The sequence below is a fragment of the Neoarius graeffei genome, chromosome 13 (genome assembly GCF_027579695.1).
Source record: "Neoarius graeffei isolate fNeoGra1 chromosome 13, fNeoGra1.pri, whole genome shotgun sequence".
In the NCBI taxonomy this organism is placed as follows: Eukaryota; Metazoa; Chordata; class Actinopteri; order Siluriformes; family Ariidae; genus Neoarius; species Neoarius graeffei.
Genome location: NC_083581.1, coordinates 14,465,517 through 14,480,316, shown reverse-complemented (window position 1 = coordinate 14,480,316; position 14,800 = coordinate 14,465,517). Strand labels below are relative to the sequence as shown.

General features: G+C 42.6%; 1 protein-coding gene across 2 annotated transcripts in view; it reads left to right on the top strand.

The window, feature by feature from the left end:
* The window catches only part of tmeff2a (transmembrane protein with EGF-like and two follistatin-like domains 2a), a 259,197-nt gene that overhangs the window by 97,298 nt on the left and 147,099 nt on the right, over positions 1 to 14,800 (top strand). For both annotated transcript variants that reach the window (XM_060937298.1, XM_060937297.1), the window contains exon 3: positions 2,041 to 2,170. In XM_060937298.1, the coding sequence (XP_060793281.1) occupies positions 2,041 to 2,170 (130 nt within the window). The remainder of the gene's footprint in view (positions 1 to 2,040; positions 2,171 to 14,800) is intronic.

The following is a 14,800-nucleotide window of genomic DNA, read 5'->3' as shown; positions in this document are numbered from 1 at the left end:
ACGGTCTAATGTAAACTTGGCCTCTATGTGCTAGCCCTGCGATGACCTGGTGACTTGGCCAGGGTGTACCCCGCCTCTCGTCCATAGTCAACTGGGATAGGCTTCAGCTTGCCTGTGAGCCTGTACAGGATAAGTTGCTAGAGATAATGGATGGATGATAAATAGTTGGAGATATGAAAATTAGCAGGCACGTTGTGCAAGGTGGATTTTTCCTTTCATGATTATTCTGAAGATTATCAGAGAGTTAACAGTCATTGTAATGATTGAGACAAGCTGAAGACAAATCAGAAATATTATTATATGAAACATCACAGAATAATTTTATTTTAAAGGTGTAATAGTCTTTTTTTCCTGTTAATAATATAAATAAGCTAGAGAAATATGTAGGACATGATTAAGCAAGAAAAAAACAATGGTTTAAGCAGCAGCTGAAAAGTATTACCCGACTGAAAAATTCCCTTCGGGAAACCACGTTACGGTCTGGAATGCGCGTTTGTGTGGTTTTATATCCTTCACGCCACAACCTGCTAGCCTGCTGCTTAGTACTCATAAGAGGTTATTACACGAAGAAAAACGTCCACTTGTTAGATAGTGTGCTACAAAGTGATGTCATGACAATACTGTCAGGAATGCAGGCGACAGACGGATGTACTTGCGGCAGAGAGTTTATTAAAGCAAGCTGGTAAACAAATCCAAATCATGAAGCAAAGTCAGCATCAAAAAACAGGCCAGGGTCAGGTGAGCCACAAACAGAGTATCATCGTCATCGTTGTTGGTCCACTCGAGTTTGAGTAGGGAGTCATCTCCTGCCTCCTCTTTTCCTCATTCTCCTTCCTAATTGAGCTTGATAAGCTTGATGTTGTGAGGGAAGTTGGAGAATCACCATTCACATGAGCTTGGGAAGGAGTACGACTTCCTGTTTCCAGTCTTGGCCCAGGATCCTGTTTATCCATGGCACAAAGATCTGTGACAATGGTGATGTCCCAGGTCACATCCCTTGTGGTGATCCTCTAGGGAGATAAGAGGGTTAGGAATGCACTGCCACTACAGGATTTATATTCTGCTGTCCAACAGCTGACTGCTGCTTGGTCTCCCAAGGGAGTCCACCCTGCACCATCTCTCTGAAGAGAGACCAGAATATCAGAGGCAAAGACAAAGGGCAAAAATACAAAATATAGTCAGAAAACCAGAACAGCAAATGCAAATAATAAGGAAAGATTTGGTATGAACAGACACAAGGTCCTGAGCGATGCTTTGCACTGTGTGTGTTTAGAGAGTCATTATATACTGCGCAGTAATGAGACAATGATGTGTAACAGGTGTGTGTGTGATAATCAGTATTCCAGGGACTGGGAGCGGTGATCAGCACCCATGATTAACAGCCAGTGCGAACTCTGGGAAGTGGAGTTTTGAGTGCGAGCAATTGTAGACGTGACAAATACTTGCTAATGCTAACTCTTGATGAACCACCACTTTGTATTCATGGGTGGGAAAAGGGACAAGGGGGTGGGCTCAAATAGCAAAAAAATTATTCAAATCTTATTCAACTCCACCTACTTAACCAATAGAGAACTACTCTTTTAGATAAGTCTAAACCACACAAGTTTGAAGTTTGAAAGCCACAAAACATTGAAGTATTGGCTGTATTTCAGCATGTGTTTGGTGAAAGGGTGACACTTGGACACTTAGGTTGTGTCCAAACTTTTTTTTTTAAACATATTTTCTGACTGAAGAGAATGCAGGAACCCCTGAACTGGGGTACATTATCAATTTTTTATTATGTGTCCAAATAAAAAATGTTGTCAATCATCTTATGTATATTAATCGAGTGCAAAGGGAATATTACAAAACTAATCAATTAAAAAAGATGACTGGAATGTGCTGAAAGAAACTGAATAGCCTTCCCTAGCATGCTGACAGAAACCTAAAGATGAAAAAATCAGTGTGACATTCATAACAATAAGAGAAAAGATGGAATCAATATGTGGTTATAATACAGCCGACCTTTCTTACATTCTTGATTTCTCCTCCCTCGATCAGTGTAACAACGACTATGCCCCGGTGTGCGGCTCCAATAACAAGTTCTACAATAATGAGTGTTTGCTCCGGAGGGATGCCTGCAAACAGCAGACTGAGATCCTGGTGGTGTCTGAGGGACCCTGTCCTATTGGTAAGTTTTGTTTTGTTTTGTTTGTTTGTTGTTTTGTGTGTGTGTGTGCGTGCGTGTGTAAACCATATAGCACCAACAGAAACAGTGTCAGACCAGCAGAGCCGATGGGATGAGACTTGGGGAACGCTCAAAAGGAGGATAGTAATAAATCTGTGGCTTTTATGGGCAGTGATATATGGATCGTAATAGCTACAGTACATAACTAAAATAATTTGTGTTTAAAAAAAAACAAACAAAAAAACAAAATATGAACCTCCGGTACTAACATGCCTCTCGAGTAAAAGTCGAAGTTTTCTACTTGAGTTCAAATGCAATAGTACCTGCTTTTAACTGTACTGAAGCATCAAATGTAAAGGTATTGAGTTATTTTAGTTGTTATTTTTGATGATCAGTTTCTTGAAACCTCTCAGACTGCAGACCAGAACAAGACACTGTGAATATCTCCCTTCACTTCCTTTCGCCAGTTCCTCACCGCATTAAGGCCAATTTATGCTGACAACCCAGTCCTCGCAGATGGCGTCTGCGTAGCCCCCCCCTTCGCAGACGCTCTGCGCGCACCTCCCAAAAATTGTGACCACCGCAGAAGCCTCGCAGACAGCGTCGCAGACAAGAGGGCTCTGATTGGTCCACTCTACATCCGCTGTACACGCACTTCCGCTTCCCTACTTTCCCGGTTTGGTTTGTTTTCACGACCGCCATTTTTAAAAACATGAGCGAAGATGGAGCAGCACGAAGAGCGGTTGATCGAGGAAGTGAGGAAGTACGTACATCTATACGACTCCAGTTCTAGTCATTATAAGTAACCGGAGGATAAACACTCCACTAACCACACCCACCAACTACTCCTAGCGATTTCGCGACTTCGCGCCCCCTTGCGTTGTGGCGGTGAATAACATCGCGCACGCCTATTACTCCCCACTCAACGATAAATTACAACTGTCTGCGAAAAGCTATCTGCGAAAGCCTTGTCACAAGAGCATGCAGAGGCCCTTAGGGGTGTGTTTGTGTACAAAGCAGAACGTGAATGAACCTGTCTTCCTGTTTGAGTAGGCTGCTCTCGTAAACATAGTTAGAAATATTCCTCATTTATTTTTGTCCATTTAGAGCAACGTCAGATTGCCAAGCTGAAATGTGCCAGTGTAAATAGACAGAACTTTCTCAGCCAGTTCCAAGGTGCGCTGCCTTATGATCGGTTTGTTTCAGTTTAATAGATATTTTGGCCAATCCATTTTTTTTCAGTAGCATGTGATATTTTGCCTTGTAATGTATGAAGTGTACAAAAACAGAAATACTGTACTAATAAAGTACACATGAAAAGGGGACTTAAGTACAGTAACAAATTATATGTACTTCAGTACTTTCCATGACTGACAGTTGATTGGGTTAAGCCCTGATTAATGATTGAGATTATTAAGATAAAGGCAACAGTTTTACTTTATTTGATGATTTATATTCAGTTAACGGAGGATTGGATGGATTTCATTACATGCCTTTACTTTGAGATGCTGTGGATTTTACAAAATGTTGAAGCTTAAATACTTCAGAATTTGCATGTAACTGTATTGTACCAAGCTGAAAACAAATGAACACTGAACCCTGAATTAATTGAACAGCTACATCCATAATGTTGAAGAAGAGCGCATGGAGCTGAAGGGTGTTTCATTTCAGCCAAACAAGCAGATTAACTTCGCCTGCTGCTACAAAACCATGCATTCTTTAAATACATGGTAATTAAATGAGTCCAGAATTTCAGCAGGTGTTTTCAAAGCCCAAATCATCCTTCATCTTTCTGTCTTCTTGGAAAAAACAGTTAGTGTTGCACCAGTGCCAAGGCTGAAGTTGCTTCACGGGCTAAAAATCCAGGAAGATAAACTGAATCACTGAGATTATGAAGCTAATCATACGGTTCTGCAGCAGCTGAGTTCCTTGGCAGTGAGTCGTGTGTATTTCCTGTAGAGTTTACTTATCAAGCTAATTTGAAAGTATGCACAGGAAATGCACAAGATATTTAACATTAGTCCCAGTGTTGGAAAAACTACTTTATTTAAATTTTGTTAGTGAAGCAAAGTTTGTATACCTCTACTCTCCTCATTCATAGGTTTTTCTGTATGGTGACTATTTTCTCCATTGTAGAACAATACTGAAGTCATCAAAAAATCATATGAAATAACATATGGAACATGTATGGAATGATGTGGTAAACAAAAGTGTTTTAAAAAAATGTCTCATATTTTAGATTCTTCAAAGTATCCATCATTTACCTTGATTAGATTAGATTAGATTAGATTAGATAGATTAGATAGAACTTTATTGATCCCTTTGGGAGGGTTCCCTCAGGGAAATAAAAAATTCCAGCAGCATCATTACAGGATAAACAGAGAATAGAAAATAGAGAAAACTTCTAGATAAATTAAATATTTACATATACAAATATTAAAAAAAGATATGAAAAAAAGTCCAGAAGGAGAGGTATTGCACATTATTTTGCACATTTTTATTGCACATTGTCCAGTATTTCTTTTTGTCAGGCTAGGCTACTGCTCCTTCCCGTCCTCTGTCCTCCTGTTACCCCTCCTCCCCCCCAGAGAGGAGTTGTACAGTCTGATAGCGTGAGGGACAAAGGAGTTTTTAAGTCTGTTAGTCCTGCACTTGGGAAGGAGTATTCTGTCACTGAACAGACTCCTCTGGTTGCTGATGATGGTGTGCAGAGGGTGACGGGCATCGTCCATGATGTTCAGTAGTTTGTCCATAGTCCTCTTCTCTGCCACCGTCACCAGAGAGTCCAGCTTCATGCCGACCACAGAGCCGGCCTGCCTGATCAGTTTGTCCAGCCTGGATGTGTCCTTCTTGGATGTGCTGCCCCCCAGCACACCACGGTGTAAAACAGGACACTGGCGACCATGGACTGATAGAACATCCACAGGAGTTTCCTGCAGATGTTAAAGGACCACAGCCTCATCAGGAAGTACAGCCTGCTCTGTCCCTTCCTGTACAGGTGGTTGGTGTTGCAAGTCCAGTCCAGTTTGCTGTCCAGCCACAGCCCAAGGTACTTGTAGGAATCCACAGCCTCCACCTCGACTCCCTCGATCAGAACTGGTTGTGACCTTGGTCTGGACCTCCCAAAGTCAATGACCAGCTCCTTGGTCTTCAAGGTGTTGAGCTGCAGATGGTTCCTTTTGCATCAAACGGCAAAGTCTCTCATCAGGCTCCTATACTCCTCCTCTCTGTCGTCCCTGATATACCCCATGATGGCTGTGTCATTGACGAACTTCTGAATGTGACACAGCTCCAAGTTGTAGCAAAAGTCAGCGGTGTACAGGGTGAAGAGAATAGGGGCCAGCACCATGCCCTGGGGTGCTCCAGTGCTGCTAATCACAGTGTCAGACATGATGTCCTTCAGCCTGACATACTGCTGCCTGTCGGTGAGGTAGCTGGAGATCCAGGTGACCAGCCAGGGGTCCACTCTCATCCTGTTCAGTTTGTCCTGAAGCATAAGGGGCTGGATGGTATTGAAGGCACTCAGGAAGTCCAAGAAGAGGATCCTCACTGTGCCATTTCCCTTATCCAGATGTGAGTGGGCTCAGTGTAGCATGTAGAGGATGGCGTCTTCCACACCAACACCTGCCCAATACGCAAACTGCAGACAGTCCTGGGTGTGTTGCACCTGGGGTCTGAGGAGGCTGAGGAAGAGCCGCTCCAACGTCTTCATCAGATGTGAAGTGAGTGTCACTGGTCGGAAGTCGTTCAGCTCGCTGGGCCGGTTCTTCTTGGGAACTGGAATGATGTATGATGTCTTCCAGAGGGTGGGCACTCTCCCCAGCTGCAGGCTGAGGTTGAAAATGTGTTGGAGTGGTTCACCCAGTTCAGCAGCGCAGGTCTTCAGTAGTCGGGGACACACCTTGTCCGGGCCTGCTGCTTTCCTGGGGTGAAGCTTCCTCAGTTGGCCTCTGACCTGGTCTGCAGTGATGCATGGAAGAGTCTGTGTTGAGGTGGGGGAGGAGGAGAAGGGGGCTGCTCCGATGACTGGGGGGAGGTGTGTTGAGGGAAGAAGGAGAGATGGCTGCAGTGAGGGGGAAGGGTGGGGGGGACGTGGGCTGGTTGAACTGGTTGAAGAAGTCATTCAGCTCATTCGCCCTCTCCACTGTCCCCCCTACGACTGTGGTCTTTGTGTTGTGGCCTGTGATGGTTTTCACACCTTCCCAGACCTCCCTCATGCTGTTCTCCTTCAGCTTCTGCTCCACCTTTCTCCTGTAGCTGTGCTTAGCTTCCCTCACGCAGCGTTTCACCTCCTGCTGTGCTGCTTTCACCTCCTGCCTCCCTGTCCCTCCTCCTGAAGACGGCCTTCTTCCTGTTGAGGACAGCTTTGACTTCCTGTGTTACCCATGGCTTGTTATTAGGGTAACACCGTACAGTCTTAGCGGGGAAGACCACGTCTGCACAGAAGTTGAGGTAATCCGTCAGACAGTGTGTCAGCCCCTCTATGTCCTCACAGTGTGGGCTAAGCAGCACATCCCAGTCCGTGGTGTCATAGCAGTCTCTGAGGGCATCTTCCATTTCAGGGGACGACCTCCTGATGGAGCTAGTCATTGGCTTTGGACCGGGGGGTGTACTTCGGCTGTAGACGAACCAGGTTGTGGTCAGACTTGATGACGCTTTACACGCTATTGGTGTTATCTTAATCAGCTTCATGAGGTAGTCACCTGGAACGTTTTTCAGTTAATAAGTGTGCCTTATCAAAAGTTAATTACTGGACGAGTTTCTTGCCTTCTTAATGTGTTTGAGATCAAACAGTAAATAATACAAATACAGTAAATAGCCCTATTCCACAACTGTAGTAATCCATATTATGTAAAGAACCACTCAACTAAGTAAAGAGAAATGACATCCATCATTACTTTAAGACATGAAGTGACTTATAATTAATGAAAATAAACAAAACACACTGAATTAGAAGGTGTGTACAAACGTTTGGCTGGTACTGTATATCATTAACATAGATATAAAATATTGAGTCAGGAAATATGGAGCTGCTACTTTAAGAATCTGTCAGTTAAGAACCTGTAATGGTATGCAGAGTGTAAGCTCGAAATAGCCTGCAAACATGGCTACCACGGATTACATTTCCCAACAATCACAGCGCCCTCTATCTCCAGACTATGAATTGCACCTGTCACTCATTACTTCCGTAATTAACACCTCTACTTAAACTCCATTCTCACTCACAGTCAGTGTGAAGTATCGTTCAGTGTTTTCTCTCCTGTCATTACCAAGCCATTTACTTTCTGCCTGCCAGTTCTCCTCTCGACCTTTGTTTACGTGTTCCCGACCTTGTCTCTCAGTCCCGCCTTCCACATTCTGTTTGCCGATCAACCGGCCTCTGCCTGTTTCTTCGACCACATCTCCAGTCTATCATCTTGGCTTTGTCTACAGTCTGCTTCTCCTGCTGTCCCCTGCGCTTGCATCCGTAAGTGCCTGCATCCTGACAGGATACTTCACCATCGATGGATGCAGCGGAGGAGGTGACGCAGACTGCTCTAAGTGCTCAGGGGTGCCTCTTAGCATCTGCTGATGTTCTCCTCAGCGACCTCAACACTAGGATGGCGCAGCTTGCTGCTGAGATGTTGCAGGCCCTCCTAATGCATCCCGAGTCCTCCATGAGCTCCCCTAAGCGTCTCTCACCACTCGAGGATTACGCCGGTAATGCAGTCAGCTGTAACGGATTTCTGCTCCAGTGCCCTCTATATTTTTCTGTGTTCTCCGGCATCTCTGAGGAACAGAAAATTGGCCAATTTCTCTCACTGCTGACTGGTAAAGCCCTGCAATGGTCCAGTGGTGTCTGGGAACATGGAGGTGAGCACATGACCTCTCATGAATGCTTGCTAGAGCTATTTAAATGAGTATTTGACCATGAACCAGAGGGTATTGAAGACAGAGAAAGTCTGCTGACCATCAAGCAGGGAGAAAGAAGGGTTGCAGAATATGCTCTGGACTTCCAAACCCTCACTGCAGGCAGCGATTGGAATGAGCCAGCTCTAAAGGTAGTGTTTTGTCAGGGTTTGCACCCTTGACCAAACATTTTTGTTTACCATGAACAAGCTTCTGGCAGAATTCTGGTTGGATATTTCACGACTCTTCACGGTAGAATTGGTAGAGTTCAAATAAATTTGTTTTTTTTTCTTGGCATGGACTCGACTTATAAGCATGGTCCATATATTTTCAATAGGGTTGAAGTCAGGACTTGTTTTAAGCTGAATGTTAGCCTGCTTTATCCTCCACAACCAGTTCTGATGCGTGTTTGGGTTCATTGTCCTGTTATAACTCCCAAGTCGTGTTCAAGTTTCTGATGGTATATGCTGAAGAATTCTGAGGTAGTCCTCCTTCATTATTCCATCCACTTTGTGCAATGAACCAGTTCCACTGGCAGCAAAACAGCCCCAGGGCATGATGATCCTATCACCACCACCAGCTGGTCCAGTGTTCCTCTATACGTGGTGGTCATTGTGGCCAAATAACTCAATCTTTGTCTCATCTGACCATACAGCTATCCTCCAGAAGGCTTTTTCTTTATCCGTGTGGTCAGCTTCAAACTTTAGTTAAGCTTGAAGGTGTCAATTTTGGAGTAGTGGGTTATTTCTTGGATAGCAGCCTCTTAGGCCAAGTTTACATTAGACCGTATCTGTCTTGTTTTCTTCGCGGATGCACTGTCCGTTTACATTAAACTGCCTGGAAACGCTGGGAAACGGGAATCCGCCAGGGTCCACGTATTCAATCCAGATCGTGTCAGCTCCCGTGCTGTGTAAACATTGAGATACGCTGATACGCTGTGCTGAGCTCTAGCTGGCGTCGTCATTGGACAACATCACTGTGACATCCACCTTCCTGATTCGCTGGCGTTGGTCATGTGACGCGACTGCTGAAAAACGGCGCGGACTTCCGCCTTGTATCACCTTTCATTAAAGAGTATAAAAGTATGAAAATACTCCAAATACTGATGCAAATACTGCCCATTGTGTAGTTATGATTGTCTTTAGGCTTGCCATCCTTCCACTTGCAAGTAGTAAGTGATATGCGCTGGGATCACACACACAGCGGCTCAGTCCCGAATCACAGCTTGTGCACTTCACTCGCATGTTCTGTGAGCTGCACAGGGCCGGAGTGCGCACCCTCCAGAGGGCACTCGCTGTTCAGGGCGGAGTGATTTGGAGCGCAGGATGCCTGCGGAGCCGAGCGTATCCGTGTATTGGTGTTGCTGTGTGCACGCAAATTGTGTATTGGTGTTGCTGTGTGCACACTAATCGTTTTAAAAACGTTAATCTGATGATCCGCTGATATGGTCTAATGTAAACATGGGCTTAGTCCATGGTGATCTGAACTGTAGACAGTGACCCATCAGCTTCCAGTTCATGGCAGGGCTGTGCCATGGTGGTTCCCAGGTTGTTCCTGACCATCCAAACCAATTTCCTTTCAGCTGAGGGTGACAGTTTGGGTTTTCTTGAAGCAAAGTGGCTTGGCAAAGTGACTGCACCTCACAATAACTTGGATACAATTGTTTGAACTGACCTTGGAATTTGCAGTTGTTTTGAAATGGCTCCAAGAGACATTCTGGAGTTGTGTATATCTGTGATCCTCTTTCTCAGATATGCACTGAGCTCCTTGGACTTTCCCATTTTACTGTGTGTTGGTCAATCCAATGAGTGCTGTAAACAAACCCTTTTAATGAAGGCACAGAAAGGCTATCAGCTGTAGTCAGTCATGCTCACTAACAGGAAGTTAAGAGACCTCAGCCTTGGCAAGATAAGAGACATTTTGAAAGTTTCAGCACCTCTGAATTAATAATCTAAGTGAGTGTATGTAAATTTTTGACCCTGTATGTATAATTTTGACCCTGTATTGATTTCAGAAAATCCAAAGAAAATTAAAACTTGTGCACCAAATTCTAGTGTTTTTTTTTAAATTAAAGATATATGCTGTACAGTCATTCTGCCACAGAAAAAAAAAACAGTTCAGAGAAATTACTAAAAGCCCAAATATTGCCCTGACATTCATATCCAAGATGACATTCATGTCACTGTATGTAAACTTCTGACCACAACTGTCTATACACACACATTATATATGACAAGAGTGTTTTACTGGGAAATACACAACTCGTATTTTTCATACTATCTACATCCGGGACATGGAGAACTGGGACATAAATCACTATATGTCATTTGTGAGGAAATCGATGAATTGTTTTGATAAATTTGGGTACTTTTTTTTTGTGAATGTGTCTATATAATAAAAAGAAAATCACACATTAACTTGAAGATATGAGGTTTATCTTCTCATGTTGAAAATATTTTCACTCATTCGCTTCGCTCACTCATGATATGTACATTCAGCACTCAAAGATAAACTTCATATTTTCATGCTACCATGTAATATCCTTTATGTATATATCATAGTGCTGATGAATATGTGGATGAAGGCTACGTTCACACTGCAGGCTGAAGTGACTCAAATCCGATCTTTTCGCCCATATGTGACCTGTATCCGATCTTTTATTGACAATATGAACGACACAGATCCGATTTTTTCAAATCCGACCCAGGCCGTTTGGATATGTGGTCCTAATTCCGATTCCTATCCGATCTTTTCATATGCGACTCCAGTCTGAACCGCCAGGTCGCATTCATCCGACTTACATGTCATCAACAAGCCACAAACGTCACTATTCTGCGCTGAAGTAGGCGGCGGGTCTCTCAAAAAAAGTTACAACAACATGGCGCATAATCACGGGCGCAGATAGAGGGGGGGACGGGTGGGATTCATCCCACCCAGATTTAAATTCACCTCGCTCGGTCCCCCCCACTTATAGGAAGGAAAAAACGTCTATGCTGTCTTTTTCTTTGCATAAGGCAAACCTCACGGAAAAATCAAAAGACTAATTACCATTCGGTTTATTGAGGTGCATGGCAGTGTATACATAGTTGCAACAACTCACATAAAACAAAAGAAAGACTGATATTCGGTTGGTTGAGCTGCGCAGACTGCACAGGTTGCGAGCTCGAGCTTGGTTGCTATGGTAACCCACAACAAGTTTGACAGGCATATCGGGGTTGGGGTTGGTTTGCTGACAGCTTTGTCCCCCCAGTTTTTTGTCCCCCCCAGTTCAAAAAACGTATCTGCGCCCCTGCGCATGACATCAATGTGAGGGACGCTTCGGGCTGTGAAGGTTCTGAATCTTCTCAATGGAAGGACGCAGAGGTTAGGGAGCTGATTTCCATTTGGGGGGATACAGCTATTCAAGCTAGATCGGATGGGTCATACCGCAACCGGGCGGTTTTACTTCCATAAACACTGGCCGTGCTCACTGCGTGTGACGTCGTCGTATCCTGCAATGCGCATGCGGAACACTTTTAGGTCGCTTTTCGTTCATACTGAGGATCACATACAAGTCGCATATATTTGTTAATGTGAACGACCTCACAAAAAAATCGGATTTCACAAAAAAATCGGAATTGAGCATTAAGCCTTGCAGTGTGAACGTAGCGTAAGTTTCTATAACAGGATCTCTGACTGTGATTCAGATCACAGGTTTAGATGAATGGCTTGTTCTAATAAGTTATAGTTTCTATAGAAACACCTCATTCACAGGCAAACAATCCACATCATCTAAGGCACATCATAAATAGTTTAAAAATGTCTTGTTGTTTAACAAAGAACCATATATCATCATTGATATGGTGAACTTTTCCGTAAGGAGGCATTTATTTCAGTTATGGAAGGAGTCTACAGTGTCAGTGCTTCATAACAAGGAAAGTCTTCAAGACAGATGATTTTATGCTTGATGTTTCTCTGCAATATGACAACCTGCCATCTTTTTCAACTTCAAAAGAGTGAAAAATAAGAAGCTAGAGAGAGAAAGACTGTTTATAGCTGCTATAACATAAGTGACAATAGAAACTAAGTTTTTAAGGATGTTCCGCATTATTACCGTAAATGTAAATATAAATGGTTAAAACTATTTAACTTTCATTCATAAATAAAAAATGGTAAAAACCTTTCGGGATGTGCTGTAATAGGAAAATGATTAACATCACCTCATCGTGGATTATTTGCCTATAACATTTAATTTCTTACAGCAGGAGACTTTCATATGAAGTGTTTTTAACTGCCACATATTTGACACTGGAACCTGCAGTATGATGAAAATGTCTCTGAATCATTTATTCAGATTTGGTTTTTTAAGTTTCTCAGCTTTCCTTTAGCTGTCAGTGACATTTCCTCTTCACGTTGTGTGAAATGAGCAAGACACCAGATGCAAATGTTACATATATAGACCTCCAGATGTTTTGTTCACTATATGTGTTAAGACACATAGACAAGGAGCAAGACTAAAAGTTATCCAATTGCTTTTTCTACATAAAATGCTTATGAAAGTGCCTTCAGAGATGCTTGTCTGAAGTCATGTATAATTAAATGACTTGGACCTTCTATAATGTCACTCATGATACTCCCATAATTAAGCACACATCCTTTCTGCGGGGAAGGAAAATGTGAATCAGCACCATGTAGCCACTTCCTCATTATTTACTATTGTAATTAATTACAACCTACAATATACACGAGTCTGGTTAAAGACAGCTTAGATGCCCCTGTAATTGCAGCTTCAGGACCATTCGAGCATGGAGAAATCATCGCAGTGCCAATGTGAATGTAATTACTTGATGCATGATTGGCAGTGTGATATAACGGTAAAGCAGTTTGAGGCCAACACCTGTGTGTTTCCCGACAGCAGACAGACATTTTCTGCAGAGAAGACTTGAATCTGCTGAATGTCTCGCTTTAATATTTTCTTCATTGTTTGGTTCACTAATTTACGAGCAAGTAGTGAATAATGTTTAAATGTTCAAGCTAGGGATAATATAGATAATATAATGACAGAACTGAGAATCAAGTCCAGGGATTATGAAATGCAAAAACAGATAAGCAGATGACAGCAAAGAGAAAAATAAAACCAAAGAAACCCTAATCCCACTGGGTCAACTGTATGGTTTTAATATTTATAATTACTTCTAACAAAAAGAACTAGTTTAAGTTCAAATGTTTGGCTGTATTGCGTAGATATCTAACAACAAGCTACGTAACATCATATATATCCATATTATGGTTATTACAAGCATCCAACTTTTCACTAATTGTACAAGTCTATGTTTTTTTCTGAAAGTTCAGATTTAGCAGTGTGTGATGTCACGTTAATAATAACCCTATATGTAAAGATGTGTTATGTTGAGTCCAAGGAATTACCCTAACTTGAAGAATGAACTATAATAATAAAGCTTTGTAAAAGCATACAAACTAACTCGACTCCAGTAATTAGCAAGGAAATCATTAGCCTATAGAGATCTTGCAGTCACGTGACCGGAAAGTACACAACCGCCATCTTGTCGGTCAAAAACACCGCTGAATACTGCTGCACTCTTGTACAGAATGGATCAATTTCAACTGACGGACTACACGGCTCATTTTTCTAATGAACAGATAACTAGATATATGTCTAAAATAAACGATCTACAGATTAGTGACCCTTATGGTTTACCGGACGGAGTTTTCACGACCGGATTTTGAACTGCTAGCGGAATACCCAGACGTGTATAATTACCTCATTAACTTTCCTTCGCTGTTCAGTGGTGAAGCACTGCATGCTTATAAATCTCTGGACAGTTATCTTTACAGAAATTCAGGATTTGTCAGCGACTCAGATGTGGCATCTTGTAAATAAGAATCCTCATTGGATGGGTAAGTCACTTAAGTATTACTAGTACTGATACTAGATGCACTGACCAGCCGATTATAGAATAGAATAAGGTAATTCCAACTGTAATTCCAAATCGTCCGTCTTGTTTACATGGATCTGGCGTTGGAGAGATAGAGGCTTAGCAGTGGAGGTTTGAGTGGCTGTTTTCTGAGCTTAGTCAACAGGCCGGCTCTGCAGCCTCGCTTTTGCTTCCGCTCCCGGCGCCGCCTCCTTCGCTTTGCTTCCGATAACAATCCACGGAGACCCCGCTGGTCTCGCTATCTCGTCCGGAATGTTTTTTTTTTCTCGTCCGGAATGTTGTGCATGCGATGGAAAATCGCTACAAACCGTCATTTTCTGCTGGAAACCAATGTCCAGTAAGTCCATACGGTTGTAGTGGATATTGAAGTCCGGTACAGATGAACAACACGCAAAAATACACACAAAAAACATAAAAAACGTGCACAAGTAGGGAGAGCTTGTAGCCGCAGCCGTTGTAGTAGAATTGTATATAGTAGGGTTTTCCAGAAGAAAAGGTATAAGTAAAAGCAGAAGTAGAACCAGAAGTAGAAGTAGAAGGCGGAATATGGCGTTTGACCGACAAGATGGCGTCTGTCACAATCTGGATCGGCTGTGACGTCACATGCAAGTGCTCCATTCCAGGACCTAAAATGGAAAAATATAGCTATAAATTTGAAAAATTTTACTTGCTAATTTCATCCTCTTTGTATACATATATCCACTCAGTATAAAAAAACCAAAAAACAAAATATCTTTGCAAGTGAGGATATCTTGGCTACATTCACATTAAAGTTTCTTTGTTTAATCCAGATTTTTTGCTCAGATTG